The 23,862-nt window shown below is 36.9% G+C and overlaps 1 protein-coding gene across 1 annotated transcript in view; it reads left to right on the forward strand.

Moving 5' to 3' along the window:
- Nucleotides 1-23,862, forward strand: part of dscamb (Down syndrome cell adhesion molecule b) — a 174,289-nt gene that overhangs the window by 139,436 nt on the left and 10,991 nt on the right. The window contains exons 13-30 of the mRNA XM_077207616.1: nucleotides 2,118-2,214; nucleotides 2,313-2,441; nucleotides 3,477-3,644; nucleotides 3,781-3,851; nucleotides 6,070-6,310; nucleotides 8,267-8,413; nucleotides 11,207-11,362; nucleotides 13,046-13,179; nucleotides 14,961-15,114; nucleotides 15,958-16,075; nucleotides 16,370-16,533; nucleotides 16,845-16,943; nucleotides 17,152-17,340; nucleotides 19,029-19,319; nucleotides 21,822-21,998; nucleotides 22,123-22,153; nucleotides 22,247-22,362; nucleotides 22,801-22,950. Coding sequence (XP_077063731.1) covers nucleotides 2,118-2,214; nucleotides 2,313-2,441; nucleotides 3,477-3,644; nucleotides 3,781-3,851; nucleotides 6,070-6,310; nucleotides 8,267-8,413; nucleotides 11,207-11,362; nucleotides 13,046-13,179; nucleotides 14,961-15,114; nucleotides 15,958-16,075; nucleotides 16,370-16,533; nucleotides 16,845-16,943; nucleotides 17,152-17,340; nucleotides 19,029-19,319; nucleotides 21,822-21,998; nucleotides 22,123-22,153; nucleotides 22,247-22,362; nucleotides 22,801-22,950 — 2,632 coding nt within the window. The remainder of the gene's footprint in view (nucleotides 1-2,117; nucleotides 2,215-2,312; nucleotides 2,442-3,476; nucleotides 3,645-3,780; nucleotides 3,852-6,069; nucleotides 6,311-8,266; nucleotides 8,414-11,206; nucleotides 11,363-13,045; nucleotides 13,180-14,960; nucleotides 15,115-15,957; nucleotides 16,076-16,369; nucleotides 16,534-16,844; nucleotides 16,944-17,151; nucleotides 17,341-19,028; nucleotides 19,320-21,821; nucleotides 21,999-22,122; nucleotides 22,154-22,246; nucleotides 22,363-22,800; nucleotides 22,951-23,862) is intronic.

Here is a 23,862-nt window from a genome sequence, read left to right on the forward strand (position 1 = left end):
TAATGTGGCGTATATCCAAGTTATATTCAATAAGACAAAATAAGACTTGAAATCGATCTAATGGTAGTCACACTGTTGGAAATTTCCACTTCCTGCATGCTACTATTTAAATGGTGTATTCTTGTGTGAAGTAGGTGAAACATAAAGTACGCAGTATGTAACAATAATCAATTCAAATCTAAGTTTTTTTTTTTGTTTTTTTATGTTGTTTAATTCAACAAGTAGCATTCAATTATCCCATTTGGCAAAAATATGTATTTTTAAATATGTTTTAAAATATACAAAAATGTATTTGTAAAATGTGAATGTAAAATATTTTTCAAAATATGTTTATGCAAATATAATTTCTACCAATATATATCTTTGGCCATTTTTTTATATTTTTGAAAATATAAATATATATATTTTTAAAGCATATCAAAATATAATTTGCCCTCCATATATTTAAATCCAAGAAAATGCATTCACGTCACATTTGAAGAAAAAACTTTGTTGAACATTAACTTTTCATTAAAAATCAAGGAACATTTTTTACAATGTTTCATTAAAAAATATATATATTACAATATATTAAAAATTAAACAGTATTAAATGATTATAGTTAGATATAATAATTAAGTTATGATAAAATTATAAAAAGTTATAATAATTATAGTTATTATATCTAGTTTTGATCTCTTGCATCCACATCTGCATTTAGCCTAAGACAGTTAAGTGTAAGATTTGATGTCTGTTTTCTTGGTATATGATATATTTTGGTATATGCGAATATATTTTCAATTTAAAAAATATATTTTATTGAGTTCACTATTGCAACATATATTTAGCATATATTTCAAATATATATTTTGTCTAGAAAAGGAAAAGATATATATATATATATATATATATATATATATATTTTTTTTTTTGCTGTTTGGGATTACCTCAGACATATATACACTTATTTTTAATCACAATTATTTGTCAAATAAGTCAAATAATGACCCTGTTTGCTCCTGGTATTAAGATGTGTTTTGGCCGATCGGAGTGGACGATGTTAAATACAGGAGTAAACAGGATCTGAAACGTGTTGAGAAAATATAAATAAATACATTTCTCAAATAATTACAAAGAAACAGCAAGGAACACATTGAATTAAATATAACATTTTGAAGTAGAAAAACGTACAGAAGTCAGACCACCCTAGTATTCATGGTTTTGTGCTTTTCTCCATGATTATGAAACAGTTTGAATGAAATTAAAGCCCTTACTACATGAAAAGGAGGGGGGGCATTAATATTTTTGGCCTTGATACAACAACTAATCTCATGATCAGAATCCTTAAAGTCAACTGTGCTGATGGTTAATTATTTCAAAATGGCCATATATTTTGAAGACTACAAAAATCAAATGAATGAATCAACCAATCCATTAGGAGGACTTTATATATAAAAGAAATGACTCTGGAAGACAAATATACCTTATATTATAAAGAGGCTCCTCAAACATTTTAATGAGCTCTTGATGGTTCCAGTAAGTATTATTGGATATGTTTGCAGTTCTGGCAATTGTTTTGTTTAACATTGCACAAAAGATTTCTTGGATATTTGAAATAAAGTCAAGCACTTAATCTTGTGTACTTTGGTTGAACTGTTACGCTTGTGCCACCTCCACTTTATCCGGATATGATATGAAACACAAGCCTTCATGGATGCTGCAGTGTGAGTGTTGTCCCTTCTGAGGAAACATGTAAGGACATTGTAGAAAAAAATATGATTCGGTGTTCTCACAGACATGAAAAGTCAATGAAATCTGTAAAAAATCTGAAAACGTACTGGGAATTTCTGTAGTGATTGTATTTTGCTCCCCTCTAAAATATTGCTCATATATAGAAATATCTTTTTGGCACTTTTTACACGGTCTGTTGATGGTCATTTGTACACTATATTCAAATGTAATAATTCGAAAGACCGTCCCTGACACAATCATGAAAATCCATCCCACTGATCTCTACGAAATGAAACATGAACGACTGGAATGTAAAATCATATTTCTAAATCAGCATTTACTAAAATGCCTTTATGTACTAGTCAAAAGATGATATCCCTTTTAAATCCTAATGTGTGTCTTCACAGATCTTACATACTGTCCGAGAAGATTCTGGCTTTTTCTCTTGCATCGCTATCAACTCTTACGGTGAAGATAAAGGAATCATTCAGTTGATAGTGCAAGGTAAAGTTTCTGCTTTGTTGCTGTTCAATACTATTCTATTATTCTAAATGATATTATAGTTGTTTTTTAAAGACAAAGTGTTAATTATTGTCTTGAAGATCGTCCAGACCCTCCTGAGGTTGAGATCAGAGAAGTGAAGGACCGAACCATCGCACTTCGCTGGACAATGGGCTTTGATGGAAACAGCCCTATAACAGGATATGACATCAACTATAAAAACAAATCCGGTAGGAGATTTATTCATTTATACAGTCAAACCAGAATTTATTCAGACACCTTCGACATGTCTCACATTATCACAGTTTATTCTCTATAGTTTAGAAAATGGTGATAAAATATGACAAGAACTCAAAGTTCACTGGTGTTGTCCGTCCTTCTGTTAGACTGTCTCACAAAAGAAATGTGATTAATATCAGTCAGCTGTTAAATTTAACTACACAATTAGATAATACCAGTTTAGATCAACCAATTAGCAAGCAAAGTTTAATTTTCTTCAGTCTGTGGTGTAAAAAGGTCGCTTTAGCATTTAAAGAAAAAACACTTCAGGAAAACATGATCAGCTCAAAGTGTCTGAATACTTTTTGCTCCCAAATTTTTATAAATTTTACTGGTAGTCACTGTATGCAGAATTTTTGGGTATAATATGAGACAGTTTACTTTATTTTGCTCTCCTCGCTTATATAATGAACTATAGTGTCCTGCACACACTAGTAGAAAAATATCACAAATTATATCTGGTAATTTTTGGTTTGACTGTGTGTGTGTGTGTGTGTGTGTGTGTGTGTGTGTGTGTGTGTGTGTGTGTGTGTGTGTGTGTGTGTGTGTGTGTGTGTGTGTGTGTGTGTGTGTGTGTGTGTGTGTGTGTGTTTCAGCGCCGCCAGAATGTGGTATTGATCAGCATCTTAGACTGGATTGAGTTATTAGTCTGAATAGATTGATTTATTAAATCCGACTGGATGAGTAACATTCACATTGGCTGAATTCTATGTGCCAATCATTCATAGAACGATCTTTGATCATTATGTTGCTTGGCAACCATAAATAGCCTACAGTTAGGCTAATGAACTAATTACTTAAGAAGTATACACATGGAAGTATTGCAAATCGGGATTGTCATTATTAATAAACGTAATTATTATTATTTTTTATTGTCTTTTTGTTTTGCTACACCCTTTAAACTGTGGGGAAATTACTGTATCATAGCCTCTCGTGGTTTACTGCATCATATTTCATAATCATATTTTTCTCTGTATTCCTTTAAGCTTCATGGGCCGCATCTCAAATGACCAAAGACGTCTCCCCTCAGCTGAATCAGGCCACCATCATCGAGCTCCACCCCGCCTCCACATACAACATACGCATGTTTGCCAAAAACCAGATCGGAGAAAGCCGACCTAGCAATGAGCTGACCATCACCACAGATGAAGCACGTGAGTATTCTTACACCCTGAAAGACTGTCAGGTTTTCTACAGTACACTGTGCTTTCAGACATTGTGTTATCTGTGGCGCCACCTAGTGGCTCAGTGCATTATTTCCTCTGTCTGACCGGCATGTGATCGATCCAGCACCTGATGGCGCTCCTCAAGAAGTGCAGCTGGAAGCAATCTCATCCCAAGGCATCAAAGTCACGTGGAAGGTACTACTGAGGAACTACTCACCCATGGCAGAGAACGAATTTGCATGCTATCCCGCATGAATAGTGTGCAGAATTAGATTTTGTGCTGGCTAGTGGCTACATCACAGTACATTGTGAAGGGATATTTTGGGTTTAAATGGATAGTTCACCCAGAAATGAAAACTCTGTCATCATTTGCTAACCCTCATGTTGTTTCAAACCTGTATGAATTTCTTTCTTCTGCTAAACACAGAAGAAGACATTTTGAACAGTATTAACAGTTGATCAGTCCATCATCTGTTTGGCTATCAACATTCTTCAGAAATATCTTCTTTTGTGTTCAACAGAAAAGAAAAAAAAATCATACAGGTATAGAACAATTTGAGGGAGAATGAATAATGACCTTAACCCCCCCCCCCCCCCCCCCCATAACCAAAACAAGTAGACCACAACCCCTCCATACCACCCCCCCATCCCACCCCAATATTTATAGCCTATACCATGATTACTGGAAACAGAATTGTAATAATTATTAATTATATACATCATGTGTTTAATGCTTTTATTAGCACTAAGTTCACGTACGGACCGAACAAACCCGTTATCTGGGTATTATGAATGTAGTCTGGTTGTGCATGAGTGTCTCGCGAGAAAAGTTTTGTAAGATTTGCGCAAACCGTTCCTAACGATAAACTGTGCAACCTATTAAGAATTTACCGCTTTAAAACACTATGGAGAATGTCAAACATGATCTAAAACAGCCACATAAACTGAAAAGACTGATGAAAAGAGAAGAAAACATCATCAACATAAATTAGAAAGCTTTTTAAAATACTCATGACCACCTTTACTGGAATTTATCAATGTGGTATTTATTGTGGTAAATTTTCACTAACTTGTAGAATTTATAATAGATGTTATGTTAATGGATTTTTCACCAATGATTTATATTACAACTGTGGCGCAGTTTCTGAATGTGTAGGCTGCTGTTTTTCATTACAAATGCAATAGATAAAAAAGGAAGAAAAAATTGAACATTGGCCTTAGCATGGTAATGAGGAGCCATCAATGATCTTACCTGTAATTATGTCCTTATTGTAACAAATGCTATAGTTAAACAATTACAAGAACTATTTGAGTTTTGAGGCTTATTACAAGTTAGAATCAAGAGGACCTTCTTGAATTATTGACAAAACAATAGGTTTTCCCCAAAATGTGTTCTGTAATGACAGATATTAGGAAACGCTTTCAGATATTCCAAGAGATGACAGGAAATTAACATTTTCAATATAAGAAAATGTTAAGTAAAGTTAGTTTGACCTACCATGGTGCTTTGATTTAAAAATGCTGTCAAACTGATAAGTTTTTAGGTGCTTAAATAAAATAAAATACATTATTATCCTATGTAAACAAGTAAATGCTAACTAGACTATTACTTTATTGCAGTTATGTTATCAATGCATGCGTGGATGATAACACAAAAAAATCAATTTGGTAAAATTAAATAAACAAACAAACAAATAAATGAATAAATAAATAAATCTCATGAGGGAGCTTGCTAAACGGTTCACAACCCCCCAATGTTCAAACCGAAACTACGCCTTTGCCACTGGGTATACGTCCAAATACATACGGTATATGGGAAAAAAAATTAGATGGAAAATATATCATATTATTTCCATCACAAAAGTTTTGTGATCAAACGCATAGTTCCTCGGGGGAACAAAAACTTTTTAACAATTTAACCATTAACATTAACATTGTTCCATCTGATCTGAACCCAGAAAAGTCCCTTTAAATAGTTCTAGAGTAAAAAAAAACTATTCACTATTTCAGACTTACAACAGTTACTTTTTCTCCTATTCATGTGTCTATGAGTGGTCCATCTCCTCTTCCTTTATACTGCATCTGCATCACAATCCCTTACACTACAATTGAGATTTTCTGTTAATAAAATGGTGGATGAAAAGAGCATAGAAAAATGGTGGAGGAATGTGATGTTGAAGCCGCCACAGCAGTTTGTTAAACTAATCTAAAAGTTGATGTTTTAGGTAAGGAATTTTGCTAATATCAGGACACAATTTCATGCTTATACTGCCATACAGTTTTTACATTCTCAAAATGATGCCCTTTTTCCGTCACCAGAGAAGTACTTTGTTTAGAGAACTGGAATGCAGTCATATTTTGCTGAGAAACTGCCTTTTTGATATTGCAATATCTTTTCTGTTGTATCTTTCAGCCCCCCCTCAAACACTTGCAGAATGGATTGATCCGAAGTTACCAAGTGTGTTATCGTGAGTTTGGGACAGGGGGCAGTCCCCAGTACAACACCATCAATGTAGACACCACGGGGGACACCGAAACCCTCACTCTGGATAACCTGAAGAAGTACACCCAGTATGAGGTGCGGGTGCAAGCGGCCAATCGGGCTGGAATGGGTCCCACCTCAGAGGAAATCACCATCACCACGCTAGAGGATGGTTAGTCATTTTCTGATCATAACCTTTGCTGAATTTACATACTTTGCATTGTGGCGGGGACAAAAATCCCATTGACTTTATATTGAAGATTAATTAATTTACGCTATTATTTATATAATAGTTATCTCACTTATCATCTTCCAATTTTATCTGTAGGATACAGTAATTCACATGCATAGTTTGTGATTACATACTGGCCTGATACTCACATCAAAGTTCTTTTTTGTTCTTCGCTCAATTTACTTAAAGCAAAACCGAAGAACAAACAGATTTGAAGTAATTTCGAACAAAATCAGGCCAAATGAAAGTTCGTTTGGAGTTTGTTTCGGGAGTTTGAAACAGCTTGCCAATGCTAACAGTCTGAAAAGGTTTGCTGGTAAACACCTTTAAACAATTATTGGTCTTTGGTGATTACAGAAGAAATGAACCAAGAAAATTTCACATCAAAGAAGGCGAGGCCTCAACACGGACCAACGACAGTATAACGCTGCCTGATTGGAATTATCATAAATAATTAGATTCCTTGTTAAAAATTGGACATGAATGCCCTCTCAAGTCGTATTCACTGGGTACCACTTACCAATAAATGCGTGGATGGGCGGGCCTTAAACCTCAAACATGGCAGAGAACGATTGCTGCTGTGACTGATATTCTTTATTCGATTTTTTCACGACAGCTACATCACCTTGTCATTAAAGTAGTGCATATTTACATATACTGTATGAATAATCATTTGAAGTGGATTGTATGTTTTATACACAGCGAAAATAGCCTGCATTTTACCGAAATTCCAGAATCTAGATAGTGCTGTGAATAATTATATGATTGTCAATGAATGGGACGCTAAATATAATTTATAATTTTCGGTTTCACTTTATATTAATGGCTCCTTTAACACATTCTGTTGACAGTAAGTGACATTGCACCTACAGTACATGTCAACTAACTCTCATTAGAGTGTTAGTAGAGTATTAGTAAAATGATAGAGTTAGGCTTTGTAGAATAATTTAGCATGTAGTTGCAGAGTTACTTATAGTCAATCAAATGTCTGTTGGAGGACCATCCATCACAATTAAGAGTTCCCTGCTGAAAAATCCAGCATTGCTGGTCACCAGCACAAGGTATGTTTTGCATGCTGGGACCAGCTTGGGATGCTGACCAGCATATATTGTCTTTTGGGTGCTGGTATGATCCCAGCAAGACCACAACAAAGTTTGCGTATGTGTTACAAGTTGTTGAAGTCGCCATTATGGTGATTAGTGTTTCATTATGTGACTTTCAGTTGGACACTTAGCCCTTGACTTTGGTTGAATTAATTATCTTTCAGAAATTGTTGAAAGTGCATGCTATCACTATTGACTACAATAATTCAATCTCCTGACTGTAATGACACACCTTTTACTATGTGCACTTTTTGGGATCAGTGACTGACAGCTGGATTTTGACATGGGAGTTCCCAAATAACCATTGAAGTCTTTAAAAACAGCCACTTTTAATTTTGAACTTTCATTATAAATAGCTCTTTCTTAGCAATAGCTTTTTTAATAACCCTTGTTATTGGGTTATGTTTTGTTCTATCTGAGAGTTAGATAACATGTAGTTGCAAAGTTACTTATAGTAGTAGAATGTTCAAAAGGGACCAGATTTTCTGAATAAATAGGCCAGAATAAACCTGGTGTCCTTCATGATCCCTGTTCTTTCCAACAACAACAAAGCACTTGAATGCAAAGAGTTTGTAATCATGAATTCAGAAGTGGGGAGTTGTTAATTTCCGATAGCATGTGAAATCAGCATACTGTGTTTACCAGCGAGAGTAAAACCTTTCCAAAGTTTGTTTTCTTTTCGCAGAAAAAGCTTGCGTTTTTTCGAAATGACGTCACACCAGTTCATTCTTCGCACTTTCGATTTGAAGTGTATCAGGGCCTTAACACTATCTGTTCTGTTTACCCACCACAGTACCCAGTCGCCCACCTGAGAACGTTGTGACAACAGCCACCACTCCCGAGACCATCTCTCTGTCCTGGTCTGCTCTGCCCAAAGAAGCGCTCAACGGCATGCTGCTGGGATATCGGGTCATCTACTGGGCCAACCTACCTGATGGAGGTCAGGTTCCAGACTTTCATACATTTATGCAAAATTATGATGTAGCTCACAGATGTCAACCCCCAGTTCTTAAGGTCTGTTCTTGGATAAAGGGCATTTTTAGTTTTGATTGTTTTAGATTGCAGAGGCCTTGGTGTTTTGGCCAACTGGAGGATGATCCTTTAGATATCATTCTAATATCATGATTTGGTGCACCACTATCAACATCAACAATTTTTTTTTTGCTGCTTAAACTGTGATTCGCTACCATTTAAAAGTTTGGGATAAGTACGTTTAAAAAAATGCAAATTATTAGTATTTTACTCAGCAAGGATCAATAGTGACAGTAAAGACATTTGTAATGTTACAAAAGATTTATATTTCTAATAAAAGCTGTTGATTTAGACGTTCTATTCATCAAAGAATCCTGTGGAAAAAAAATGTTTCCACAAAAACATATATGATAATAATTATAACAACCATTATTAATTTAGCACCAATAATAATTGAGGACTAAACCATCATATTAGAATGATTTCTGAAGGATCATGTGACACTGAAGACTGGAGTAATGATGCTGAATATTCAGTTTTGATTACAGGAATAAATTATATTCAAACTGAAAACATTTCTTTTAAATTTAAATACTATTTCACTCAATATATTTTACTTTATTTTTGATCATATTACAAGTTATTACCATAATCATAAACACTGTTTTGGTAGTTTTACCTTTTACAGCACTTTGTTATTCTTCTATTTATTTAAATATAGCGGATAATGGAAATCGTAAATCTCGCACATTCACAGAAAATAGCTCACTTTCCCATTGCACAATAAGGTGGATACTCTGTTTACTAACTTAATGAAAACACTAATGGACAAAATTTCAATTCAATTGCATTTGTACCTCAGACCACCAGAGGGCATGGTGGCTTTGTCGTATTGGGGACAGAAAGTGATGGAACAGAGGGCAGTAGGACATATACTTAATGGACAGATTGGCTACATTTAGATTTACCATCACTCATTTAGCAGATTCTTTTATCTAAAGTGATTTACTTACTGTATAGAGGTTTAGTACCATTCCCAACCCAGCAAGCAATTTTGCATTTAAAAGACAATCTAATAGCGGTCCAAACACAGCCTAGACGTCTAAGATAAAAAGGGGCAAAAAAAAAGGGACTCACTTATTGGGAGCTCCGCAAAATAAAATGATTTAAAATAAAATGAAACGAGCATTAAAATGAGCTCAAACAACTACAAATCAAGATATTTCTTATTTGAATTCATCCCCACAATATTGTTTTCTTTGACTAACCAGTTTTCCCACTGTCTTGGAAAACCTGTATATATGAGTAGGTGAAATGTAAAAAAGTTTATAGACCCGGGATAATTTCATGTAAATTAATAAAATCTTACAGAAAATCAAAATCAAACACAATTTTTATAATGAATATAAATTTTCTAGTTATTGCGAGCCATGATTTTAAAGGGTCGAAATTTTGAGTAAAAAATATTCTTCAAAAGTCATGTCCAAATCAAGATCGACTGGAAAAAAGTCACATACATTCAGTGGTAAGAAAATCCTGGTAAAAAAAAATCAGGTAAGTGGAAATCCTGAAATTTTATTTTCAATCAAACATTATCAAGCCTTCGAATATTGTTGTGGACAATGGGGGACTCAAAGGTTGAGAATCTCTTGCCAAAAATCTATAATAATATAATAATAATGCAAAGTGATAATAATGTGATTTTAATAATGTGATTTTAAACATCTATTTTTGATTCATTATTTGATCAGACTTCAGCCTGATCACAACCGGTTAATTAGACAAAGGAAGCTTTTTTTAAGATAAACTCTAGACCAAATATTAGGTTTTGGCTTCAGAAAATGTGACCTTCTTAACACTTATATGATCTTTTGAAAGCATGATGAATGTCAGTATCAGAGAGCACACGGCAGAAAGAGCAGTGGCCGTTTTCCAGGCTGCACTGCAGAGCCATTAATAATTTAACTACAATAAGATATTGATGCAAGGGTAAAAATCAAAAGGGATGTTGGCACATGCTGCAGTCTGTAAATGTGTTGTGTATTGTAGTATTTTAGAGGACACCGTGACCTATGACTATACAAAATGCAATTAATCGTCCAGTGCAAATGATGATGATGAGAGTTAAGTCAATAAATGTATACAATTTTAACATAACCCTGACATGATATATGGCACATGCCAAAATATAGATATTTTGTTAGGAGGTTTAATTTGTGTTGGTTTTGAATGCATACAATTTTACTGAATTTATTTAGTGGGAAATATAGTGGGGTTCTTTCTTTCTTTCTTTCTTTCTTTCTTTCTTTCTTTCTTTCTTTCTTTCTTTTTAATCAGACATCCCAGCAAAGGTTGTATTGCTCAAAAAATGTTCGGCTATGGCTTAATTCCTCAGATAATGTGGTCTTGGAAGAATCTGATGAGAAACGTTTCATTTTTAAATCTTTGAAGTTTAATTGCAGACTACCTAGGTAGCTCTGAGCACAGTTTGATACACTATTGAGGTCCTTGAAACTCACCTGTGTCCTTGAAAAAGAGATACAAGTGGGATTATGGGTGGTTCCTTGGGGGTGAATTGAGAAGCAGGCCATTTACTGTAAGCATACACCTGTAAGTCTTCATTTGATCTCCATTTAATTGCCGTTCGATGTAGAAAAACAATTGATTTATTAAACAGCCCCCCCCCCCCCCCCCCCACACACACACACACACATACACACCACCACCTCAGATCAGTTAACAGATTGTGTGTGTGTTGCAGAGCTGGGAGAGATCAGGAACATCACAACCACCAAGCCTTCACTAGAGTTGGAACGGCTGGAGAAATACACCAACTACAGTATCCAGGTCCTGGCCTTCACTCGAGCCGGAGACGGCGTTCGTAGCGAGCAGATCTACACACGCACCAAAGAGGATGGTGAGACTCCCTCCAATTGCACACACTTGCATTCTTTTACATAGGCAATTTTTTACTATGCTAAAAATACTTCATGATTCCAGTTTAATCTAGAGAAACAACAAAAAAGGGTGATGTACTTATAGTCAATTTTCAATCGTAAACTTAATTTAACATCTTCAAGTCCCTTTCGACAACATCTGCCAAGTTTGAAATGATTGTTCAGTCATTGATCCAAACGCAAAGGACATGTTGCAAATGGTAGTTGTTATCCGTGGTGACTATACCCAGCAAGGGATTTTCTGCACTTAACACTTTTTTTCTCACTTACATTGCTCCTTAAATTGGACAGTGGTGGTCAGAATTAATGGCACCCCTGGTAAATATGATAAAAAATGCCTGTAAAAAATACTGCATTGTTTATCCTTTTGATCTTTGGGCCAAATTCCCTTAATCATCCATCACAATGAGTTAAACCAAAGAATATAGTTCTGATGTGCATCAAAAGAATATTAAGCTTCTGCCATGACCGTCCCAGTTCCCTGACCTGATAAGTTGAGTGAACTGAAGAGAAGCACCAACATGAACTTGTGAATCTGAAGGATCTGGAGAGATTCTGTATGGAGGAATGGTCTCTGACCTCTTGTCAGTTGTTCTCCAAACTCATCAGGCATTATAGGAGAAAACTCAGAGCTGTTATCTTGGCAAAAGGAGGTTGCAAAAAGTATTTAATAACAGGGAGCCAATAATTATGGCCAGCGTGTTTTGGAGAAAAGCATTTATTTCATAATGTGATTTACCCCCCACTTTCAATTATTTTACTTCAATGAAAGGTTAGATTTTTGCGAATTTTTTGAATGAAAGATCAAAAGGATATACAATGCAGATTTATTTTTTACAGCCATTTTTTATCATATTTACCAGGGGTGCCTGACCACCACTGTATGCTTTTTACAACATATCCTGGTAAAAATGAATACACATCCCACATCAAATTCACTGCAACAAATTGCATGCTATTTCATATATATTACAGTTATCTATTTTGTGCTCTAGCTGTTATTTTTCCAATCAGTGACTGAGAATTGTCAAAGACAGTAGTTTAGTTTAGTTTCACCATCTTCCACTCTTGATTAAAAAGTGAAACAGAACTCCGACAGAAGAGATTTCAGCACAAACCTTCATGTAAGGAGTTGTTGAGTCCATAACAGAAGACTTCGCCAATATGGATCCAGCAGATCCTAATCCGCCTTCACCAAAGAACTCTCTCACTCCAGGACTACATCCAGGACTTACTGGACATTGCTAATTTCACTTACCTCCCAGACTTTGCTCTCATTGATTTCTTCTGTTATGGACTCAACAACCCCTTACAATCAAAGAATTAATCAACTAGAAAACCTACAAAGGACAACAAAACATGGAGCAGAACAGGATATAGTCCACACAAGACCAGGGGAACACAGGATCATGACCACCGCCTGAAGTAAGCCAATTTTGTAGGTTGACTTCATTGCACAGACATCTCAACCTAAAGGCAAAATCAATCCAAACTAATAGGGGTGATTGGAGAAACCATGTGACATAACACACCTCACCTTTACATGCAGTTAGAAGCTGAAGGTCTCTTGCTTTGTGGCATACAAGATGTCTTTTCTAGTGCTTCTTCTCCATGAATGATGTTATTTCTCTTGCTAAAACCAGTTCCTGGCCCTCCGGCTGGAGTTAAGGCAGCTGCTTCCACAAGCTCGGTGGTGTTTGTTTCCTGGCTGCCTCCATTCAAGCTCAACGGGATCATCCGGAAATACACTGTCTTCTGTTCCAACCCTTACCCCACGGTGAGCGTAAGCTGTGGCTCTGTGTGACTCTGCACAACCCGAACAGCCCTGCAAATATCATGATTTACTAAACAGTATTTTATTCTCAGAATTCCAATCCTGTTTTCTGGAGGCACTGCCAAAACTATACATTATCTGACCCCTCTATTTCTGGTCTTGGGAGTCTACTTATGAGCTGATGATTTTATTCTGGTCTGTTTGATTAGGTAGAGATTGAAAATGTGTAGTGCTGAGGTGCCTCTAGGAACAGGGTTGGGAAACATTGAAGTAAGAGTTAAGTTGTGATGTAAGGAATACTGTTTCCAGGTCCAAGCCTCCACTCGTTTCAAATGAGAATACTATCTCAACAGCATTTATAAGGAGTATTTATTTATATTACATATTTAAGGTAAGCTTTTATAAACTCACGGTGTTATATACCATCTTCCGGAAATGGTGACTTGTGATATCAGACTTAACAAGCGGATTTTTCCTTCAAAAAGTATATAGGTATAGGACACCTGAATGACCTACTACATTTGCAAATTCAGCTTGAATGTTTATTGCTTAATACATACTGTTTCCTCTTTTTTATAGTAGGCAGTGTATATCACTGTAAGCCAAGGCTGGGCAAGTCTGTCCTCCAATGTCCTGCAGAGTTTAGCTCCAACTCAGTCTGTAGCTTTCTTGTAATTCTGAGACCTTGATTGGCTGATCTCGTCGACAGATTTAGCGATTTTAGCGAAATTGCCGACAAATGGCCGAATTCGGAGGCAAATCGGTGCTCGTTCATGCGAGTGACAATCACGCAGTGTGAATTATCAAAGACGCGATCTGAGAGAATCGCCGATGTGTCAGAGCACAGCATGCTAAATATCCGGATCTGTCTGCGATTCAAAATCCTGTTGTGTGAATGTGTTCTGACTGAAAATTACATCGGTGATGACCTACAGCCAATGAGAGAGCAAGATACAGGGCAGCAGGAAGTGCAGGGAGGAATTAAAGACTAAAATATCAGTATTTTAATAAATATATTTAAACTTATATCAAACAGAAACAAAGCACAAACATTTGCTTGACCAGCCGCAACAGTAGCACTTTGCAAATATATTTATTTACCTCCAACTCTCTTTGCAGAACACACAATCCTTGTTCCCCCTCGTTTCCCCAACCATTTCCTCCTCCTTAATCTTTTTTTCTCTCTCTCCTTGTCACTGCAAATCAGTGCACAGACAATTTGGATCACAAGCTTCTTGCTTGGGCTACCATTTTTTATAACAATTTCAGTCTCACACGTGATCTTGCGTTCTTTCCTTTTCACTTTTCGCGTGTGTTTGGTTGTGAAACTTAGTTTACAGACCAGACAGAGTTCTTCTTCCTATTGTAAAGTCGTGCAACGTGAAACCTCCTGTTGCCGATCCATCGTGCAGTGTGCACACAGCAGCAGCTCAATGCTACCGCAGATAGTCGTGGAGTGTCAAAAGAACAGTTATCTGACAACTTTGAAAATCGTGCAGTGTGGCATAAGTGGTACATTTGTATTAAATTTTGCAGCCCATGTGCAAGTCATGCTAGATAAGAGCATCTTCTGATAGCCCGAATTGAACACACCTGAACCAAGTAATCGAGGTCTTAAGGATCACTAGAAACTTGCAGGCAGGTTTGTTGGAGCAGAACGTGGCAGAGAAGCTGCTCTTCAGGAGTGGGGTTGGACACCAATGTCCTAAATGTAAAAACAATGTAAGAGTGTATTTTTGTTTGTTGTTATTCTTATAAAAGCTTTTCATCGGGTGGCATTACAGGTGATCAGTGAGTTTGAGGCTGCTCCTGATGTTTACTTCCGTCGTTTGACCAACCTGAACCAGAACTGGCAGTACAGCATCTGGGTTGTTGCGGTCACTGCGGCGGGTCGTGGGAATACAAGTGAGATTATCACCGTAGAGCCCCAAGCTAAAGGTACAACTTTATACAAATGCAGCCATATAGAGTTCTTCAGGGATGACGTATTGTTGTAAGCCAACCCGTAAGTTTGCATTACCCTGATTCCCTCAACAAAAACCCAATAGGATTTTTCCATTGGCTTTTGGATTATTGCAGAAAAATAAGCTCTTTGGCCAACAAAAGCTTATAAATCTTACATGTTTTGTTCATCATGATAATCATCACAAATGAACACAACTTCTGTGAATTTTGAAGCCTAAATATAATAGCCAGGGGTAAAAAGTTAAACTTAGGCTATAAATGAGCTCCACCACGGTCACGTGACTTTAATGTCACCACCATTAAGCTACTTGACATGGTTTCCAGTCTGTGTTTTCCCTGAAATGTTTAGTTAGAATATTTTGCAAGATTGTGATTATAAACTTAATGAGGCTGTGAAAGTGGACTAATGAGTAATGTCTTTTCATGTTCAGCTTGATGATGTTTCATTTCCCCCATCAAACTCTATAATCCCATTTAGCCACTTCAAGATTTTCAAGATTCACTTTATTCAAGACAAATAAAAGCTTTCAAAAAATCACAAGAGGGTATTACTGATGTATTCTGTGTCATAGAATTAAAAGAAAATCTTGAGTCTATGTTATCACCTTAATTCAGGCAATTAGCCCATTAAAAGAAACATTCACTTCCGGAAGATGGCACTGGAAGTGCTAAAACTCGTTTCTGGGTTTTGGCAGCTTTTGGCCACTAAAATACATCATCCCTGCAGCACTCTATTGTACCAATAGCAGGAGCAAAATGACAGAAGAGTGAGAGGATTTGAGTCTGCCATTGAATCGGCATTGTTTGTTCCTCAAGCCCCTGCTCGAATCCTGACGTTCAGTGGCACAGTGACCACCCCTTGGATGAGGGACATTGTCCTTCCATGCAAAGCAGTCGGAGACCCTCCTCCAACCATCAAATGGCTGAAGGGAAAGTATGTTTGATGTATATGCTCTTTACATTTAAACATTGTAAATTCTTCAACTCCAGCCTTTGTTTTAGCCAGACAAAACATTCTTGCACTTGCTTACGAAGAAGTCATTTTGTAAATCTTGTCAAAATGTGTCTTTTTTATTGTAAAGTATTCTAAAGATTTTGGGGGAAATATAACTTTTTTTGTGAATTCATTTTTACAAATCATGCATGAAACACCTGAATGAATTCATTCTTGCTTATTTGCTTTTTATTTGCTATATGAAACCGATATGAAACTGATGTTTTCCTGCAGTAATGGTACACCTGCTCCAGTTTCAATCGATGGTCGTCGCAGCACTCACAGCAATGGCAGCTTTGTTATTCGTACCATCAAAGCAGAGGATTCTGGGTACTACAGATGTGTTGCCAGCAATAACTGGGGTTCAGATGAGATCATGCTAAATCTTCAGGTCCAAGGTGTGTTTGTGATCAAATAATCAGAATATACTCTGCAATTTTCACGGTGAAATTGTGCGCAAAAAGGTAAATTGTCAATTGTGTCGTGATGTATGAGCACAGCTCTTACAGAAGTCACTTTCAAACCAAGCAGCTTTCTGTTGGGCAACGCTTGCATGAAATCTGCATGTGAAAATCCTCTAAAATTCCTGATTTCTATTGAAATGAATGGTTTTCCCACAGACATTTGGTGTACAGCGGTAAATGTGACTGCACTTTTAGGGGCTGACAAATGACACTATTTTTTGGTGTTTACTCTCAAAATATTTCAGTACCTCCGGACCAACCACGCCTCACAGTGACCAAAACCACGACCACCTCCATCACGCTGTTCTGGATCCCTGGAGATAATGGAGGGAGCTCCATCAGAGGTTGGGCTGCACTGATATTTGCATTCCATATTTTAATTAATGTGTAATATTTTGATGACCTTAAAGGTCAACATTGCATAGTACAGTAGGTGCTGTGTATCAATTTACAGTGTATGTAAAAGTGAAGTAAAATTTGGCATTTGGGGTTTATTTGTCAAAATGACCACAGGTACTGAGCAATAAAGTGGTGTGGTGTTTCTCTGTTCAGGCTACATACTGCAGTACTCTGAGGATAACAGTGAAGAGTGGGGCAGTTTCTCCATCAGCCCCAGTGAGCGGTCTTACCGTCTTGAGAATCTGAAGTGTGGCACTTGGTATAAATTTACTCTAACGGCACAAAATGCAGTTGGTCCTGGACGCATCAGTGAAATCATTGAGGCTAAAACCCACGGGAAAGGTACAAATCTGTGTAATTTACGTCCTAGTTAATTATGGCAAACTCTAGTGGCTAAAATACGTGACTGATAACCGAACGTAACCAAACTGAATTGTAACTGAATGCTGTTTCAAAGCAATTGTTAAAAGAATAGCAAATAGCAAAATTTGAGAACACTATTTAAAATTATAATAATAATGCATAATAATAATAATGTGAAATAATATAAATAAGTTTAGTATATTAATATGGTATTCCGAACAAAGCCATGGTTTGCTACTTCCCAATTAACTTCCTTCATTTATTCATTATCATTGTGGATTGTATTTTAAGACAAAAATGTATAGACACCCCTGAGCAGGAGAGGAATGAAAAACTTAAGATGAACAGAAAACTTAATTTTCCTATTGATTCATCAGTTACCCTAAATCATACTCTTAATCATTCTCTTAATTATCTAACACAAACTGCGTAAATTTAGAATAGAAACTGTTCAAAAATGTTATGGAGTTCTTGAAATTCAATACTTTTGATCTGTTTTCCTGCAATGTGTTTACTTAATCTTCTTTCGGTTTATTTACAGAAGTGAACTAGCATACACGTCAAAACATATGCATAGGTGTCAAAGACGTATGCTATGTCTGAAATCTCCTCCTCTGCCCATTTATATTGCATTATTTGAGGGGATAGCCATTTGTAGTTGTGTCCAAAACTATAGTGGACATTGAGTCCACTCATGAGTCCCTTTTTAATAGATATTAGATTGTTTCACTAAGGTTTTTACAAGCTAGTTATCAAATCCGCAGGCAATAGCAACAGAACCTCTGGCGAAGTCTGTCTGATGTTAAAACAGAATAACAACAGACAAGATTCCCTCGTTTGGGATTTAATTTTTTAGGCTCAAGACAGCAAAACACTGCTCGCTCAGCACGAGCACAGGCCTACAACCACGAACATCCATTCTGTTCAACAAGAACACTTACAGCGCTGCCCCAGCACCAACCCCACCCCACCCCACCCCGTAAGGAGACACACCAAAAAATAAACTTACATTTACATTTATTCATTTGGCATGAGCCACTAAAGGGACGTGGTTGAAAAAATTTGGGATGTAAAAAAAAAAATCCAATCTTTTGCGCTCCCTGAGAAACTGCTTTCCCTCGCAAAACTTTGGAATTCTCTCGCAAAGATATTTGTGTTCTCAATAAACCTGTAGTGAGATCAGACAAACCCTTCATGTTTAATGTCCCGCTGGCAGTGTTTTAAACAGCTCCGTACGTTAACAGTGGAGCGTTTCATAGTGTTTGAACTTGGACTCAAATATAAAGAAATGCGTTCAGTGACTGCTTAGGGGTTCAGTAAAGTTGGCAATATATTCAGAGATTCGAACTTCACGGATCAATAACTCAAGAGCTAAACATTGTTAAAACACAAATGACACTTATTTACAATCATAGTAGCATAGACAATGAGCTACAACCAAAATTTCCTCAATACGAGCTTGATAATATAAATTGATCTCTATGAGGAGGCGGCTGAGAGACAATTTATTTTGGTTTCAAGAGATTGGTAATCAGTAGAAGTAACTTCAGATGAAACTCCCTGCTAAATGAAAAGGCCACAGATTTAATTCTATTTTAATTCCTCAAACTTTGACAGTTTTATCTAACTTCAGAATGACATAATCTCTTTCTTCTCCACATTATCAGAACCACAGTTCGCCAAAGACCATGAGCTTTTCTCAAGTATCAACTCTACCCGTGTGGAGCTCAACCTCATTGGCTGGAACAACGGTGGCTGTCCGATCGACTCCTTCACACTGGAATATCGGCCCGTGGACACTATGAAATGGACCATGGTAAAGCGAGATTCCCTCACCAAGAGCCACATTCTGTACGACCTACAGGAGGCCTCCTGGTACGAGCTCCAGATGAGAGTGGGCAACAGCGCAGGGACAGCAGAGAAGAGGGTGCTTTTCGCAACGTTAAACGTGGATGGCAGTGAGTTCTAGATCGGAAGCATTTGCTTAAAGTATTTTCTGCTGGTTTATGCTGTTTAGTGTTGATTTGCTGCTGGTCTAAATGGTAAACCAGCATCACCATGCTGTCCAAAGGCAAAATGCTGCTTCCTTGTCTGAACAAGGAAGCCTTATTAGTTATGCCATGTAAAGGATTAGTTCACTTAAGAATTACAATTTCCAAGATATTAATGTATGGAATGATATTCCGGACATTATTCAAAAGAAATTGCAAATTGTATTTGCAATTGCGTTTTCAATTTGTTGATGCATAAAATGTGACATAATCCAAACGCAATTGCAAATCGCACATTACCGTTTGCATATTCCTTTAAGTGAACGCACACTGACTGCCAAATTTCAAATGGAAAAGCAAAGTCCGTTTGCAACTGTGTTTCCCATATCTTACGAGTTTTGGCCCTGTCATATTTAAATAGCAATTTCAATTACCACGTCTGCATTGTCACTTTCTCAGTGTCGCGTATGTAGCCAGCCAAAACTCAAATGGAATACTAATTCCCTGAGTATTTCCATTTCCGATGCCTTTGAAACCTGTCAATCAGTGTCAAGGGTGGGATTATGCTATGGGGCGTGTTTGTGTTGGGAAGTGACGTCACTCACAGTCGACGGTCAAGAGGTGTTTTATCGAAAATAAAATTATACATGCAACCAAGGAAAATGTATTCATCTCAGTGTAGGCCTATAAGATACTTGTCTCACATACCTGATAAGTATACCTATAGAAAGCTTGAAGAAAACTAAAAACTAAAAGAAATTGGCTGCTCTCTGCTTATGTAGGCTAATTCATATGAAGTGTGCATTTCTCTCTATAGCCGCGTTCACTACATGAGAAGATGGCGAGTCTGCATCGTCAACTTTATCTTTGCAGCCACTGACATAGAAAACTATGTTGAACAGAACACTGCCAGACCAAGACAATGCATGCACTGAGACAAAAATGCATTTGTAGCGGAGACAGTGAATAACCCCCAATTTCAAAAAACGGTGGAGTGTTCCTTTAAACTGTGTTGAGCCTTTTAGTCGTTCTTATTAGACACTGTAGATGAATACATTTGCCTTGGTTGTATGTATAATTTTGTATTCGATAAAACACCTCTTGACCGTCGACTGTGAGTGACGTCACTTCCCAACACAAACACGCACCATAGCATAATCCCACCCTTGACACTGATTGACAGGTTTCAAAGGCACGGAAATGGAAATACTCAGGGAATTAGTATTCCATTTGAGTTTTGGCTGGCTACATACGCGACGCTGAGAAAGTGAAAAAGCAGACGTGGTAATTGAAATTGCTATTTAGATATGACAGGATCAAAACTCGTAAGATATGGGAAACACAGTTGCAAACGGACTTTGCTTTTCCATTTGAAATACAATTTGCAAATCCTTTTGAATAATGGCCGGAATATCATTCCATATTAATGTCTTTCTTTTTTCAGTCGAAAAGAAATGAAGGTTTTTGAGGAAAACATTCCAGGATTTTTCTCCATATAGTGACTTCAATGGGGTCCAACGGTTTGAAGGTCCAAATTGCAGTTTCAGTGCAGCTTCAAAGATCTCTACACGATCCCAGCCGAGGAACAAGGGTCTTGTATAGAGAATTAAGAAGAAAAAAAAAATTGTATATATTTTTAACCGCAAATGTTCATCTTGTACTAGCACTGTGATGCGCCACGCATTACGTAATCATGTTGACAGGTCACGCTAAAAGGTAGGTAAAAGTACCGACCTAGTGTTTACAAAGCGAACGTGCAAAGAATAAGTCAAACATCCCTTTACAAAATAAATAATTAAATAAAGGGTAGAACAATGATGTCAGATGATTGTTGAAGTTGGATGACAAAAAGAGTTTTTCACCCTATCCTAAATTTTCCGCCTACGACAGGTTACCGCCTGACTTTTCCAACGTGATTTTGTAATGTGTGAAGTTGTGGACATGCAAGATGAGCATTTGTGGTTAAAAAGTATATAAATTTAAATTATTCTTTATTTGTAATTATTTTTTTAAATTACCGTTTCTCTAGATAAGACTTTTATTCCTCAGCTGGGTTTGTGTAGAGATCTTTGAAGCTGGATTGAAACTCACATTTGGACCTTCAAACCGTTAATAACTGTTGAAGTCACTATATGGAGATAAATCCTGGAATGTTTTCCTCAAAAACCTTAATTTCTTTTCGAAAGAAAGAAGAAAGAAAGACATTAATATCTTGGAAATTGTAATTCTGAAGCGAACTAATCCTTTACATGGCATAACTAATAAGGCTTCCTTGTTCAGACAAGGAAGCAGCATTTTTGCCTTTGGACAACATGGCGATGCTGGTTTACCATTTAGACCAGCAACTAAACAGCATAAACCAGCAGAAAATGGACTAAAAAATGAGTAGATATCAAAACTTGGTTATGACCAGACCTTGACCAGTACTAATCAAGTCCTGTCAATGAACAGTCAATCTTCTTTCTCCAGGCACAATTGCTCCGTTGCCAAAGACTGTGGACCCCAGCCAGGAGAACAGGCAGGGCAATGAAGGACTAAAGATGATGGTCACAATCATATGCATTCTGGTGGCAATCTCTATGGTTTTCATTGTTCTTCTGGTATTGAGGAGGAGGAGAAGAGAGCAGAGACTCAAGAGATTACGAGGTCTGTGGACACATACCGTAACTTACAAACAGAACATAATAGATCCTTGAGGATACTCCAAAAATGTATTCCTGTCATCAATGTTTTGCAATTCATATCTTCCTCATTTCTCTTAATTCAACAGATGCAAAGAGCCTAGCAGAGATGCTAATGAGGTAAAGAACTATAGCATTGGCTTATAAACCAGTGCACTTTGTCATAAAGTAGCGCGTGTAATTGTTTTCTGCTGTTTTGATGTGTTTCTCCAGTAAAAACGCACGTACACCAGACACCGTGAACAAACAGCAGCAGACTCTGAGGATGCACATCGATATCCCACGTGCTCAGCTACTCATTGAGGAGAGAGACACTATGGAGACAATCGGTAAGAGACCATTATGTTATGTTAGAGGTTTGCATTTTTCTAACAAACATCTAACATCCCAAGTATTTAGACATTTTCACATAACTCATCCTGCACCGTTTGTGCAAACATAAATGATATGTAAGAGAAACGGGTAAATTTAGCTCAAATGAGTCTAAACTCTGATGGTTGACCAACTCCTTAAGGTCTTTAGCTCAGGGCGTAACTATGTTTTCCCCTTTTTTCATATTAATCAACATGTTGTCTTCTCATTCACATGGTTCCTAATTTTTGCACTCTTGCAGTGTATAATTTAGTCATGATTTCTATGATTTAGTCATGATTTCATGGCTTGTTGAGGAGATAACCAATAACATCCACCACTCATGTTTATAAGAGCATGTTTATTGCATGATGGTCTTCTCTGCTTTCATTTACCTGTTTTCCTCCTTCTTTCAGATGACCGCTCCACAGTGCTATTGACGGATAATGACTTTGGAGAAACGTCTAAACAGAAGTCCTCAACCGTCACCCATACAGTGCATTACCAGTCTCTATCTCAGGCCACTGGACCGCTAGTAGACGTGTCTGACGCTAGACCTGGTACAAGTAAGAATTGAACTTGTGGGCTTGGTTCTGTTGATGTCATAATGTCTCATTAATGCACCCATTTGTGTAGATGATTTCATAGTCACAATCAGTAAAATGGCATCAATAAACTGACCAATAGTAGTCTAGCAGATGTAAATAGTATGCAAGATCAGAATTTGTGAAAACCAAATCATAAAATACTATGCAAAAGAATTCATAGATTAATTGTGCATATATTGTAATGAACTACTACTGCACTGAAAGTATAGATACTTCTTTTATATTTTACTCTTGCAAACGTACCATCCCCCCCCCCCACAATTATATATGCTCAATCCCACTAGTCAAAATACCGATTTAAGGAGAGAGGGGTCTACTGTATGTCACACAGAACTTAAATAAAGTAGAACTCAGTTAGACATAAATTTTAGTACTTTGTAAGACATAAATATACATGCACTCTTTTGAAAGACATGCAAATGTTTACATATATTGTGTATCACTGCACTGCGCAAGGTATTTTTGAATCTGATTGAGAAATTCAGTGGTTTACATGGATAAACCACTTTCCAGTTGTTTCATGGTATAGTCTTGAATTGAAGTGTCACACCTCAGACTAATATTAGATTATTGCTTTGTCCTCCTTACCTCGTGCCTGTCCGATATCCTGAATAATCATCCTGAATATGGACTCATATTGTGAGTCCCATTGAGTGTGACCTGAAAGAATATTGAGGTTGCTTCTATCCAGTCCTATGATTTAAATAACATGTACAGCACATGAGCAGTTTAACTGAGTTCACAGGAAGTGAATACCTAGAGTGAATGTTAGAGTAGACGGCTTCAGTTGTGCTGAACTGAAGAGAAGCATTTCTCTGACACTGGTCATGATTACAGTCATTGATTATGCACGGGGATTCATCAGCGTTG

Source organism: Siphateles boraxobius, unplaced genomic scaffold (genome assembly GCF_051911475.1).
Source record: "Siphateles boraxobius isolate OS27281-9 unplaced genomic scaffold, OSU_SipBor_1 6, whole genome shotgun sequence".
In the NCBI taxonomy this organism is placed as follows: domain Eukaryota; kingdom Metazoa; phylum Chordata; class Actinopteri; order Cypriniformes; family Leuciscidae; genus Siphateles; species Siphateles boraxobius.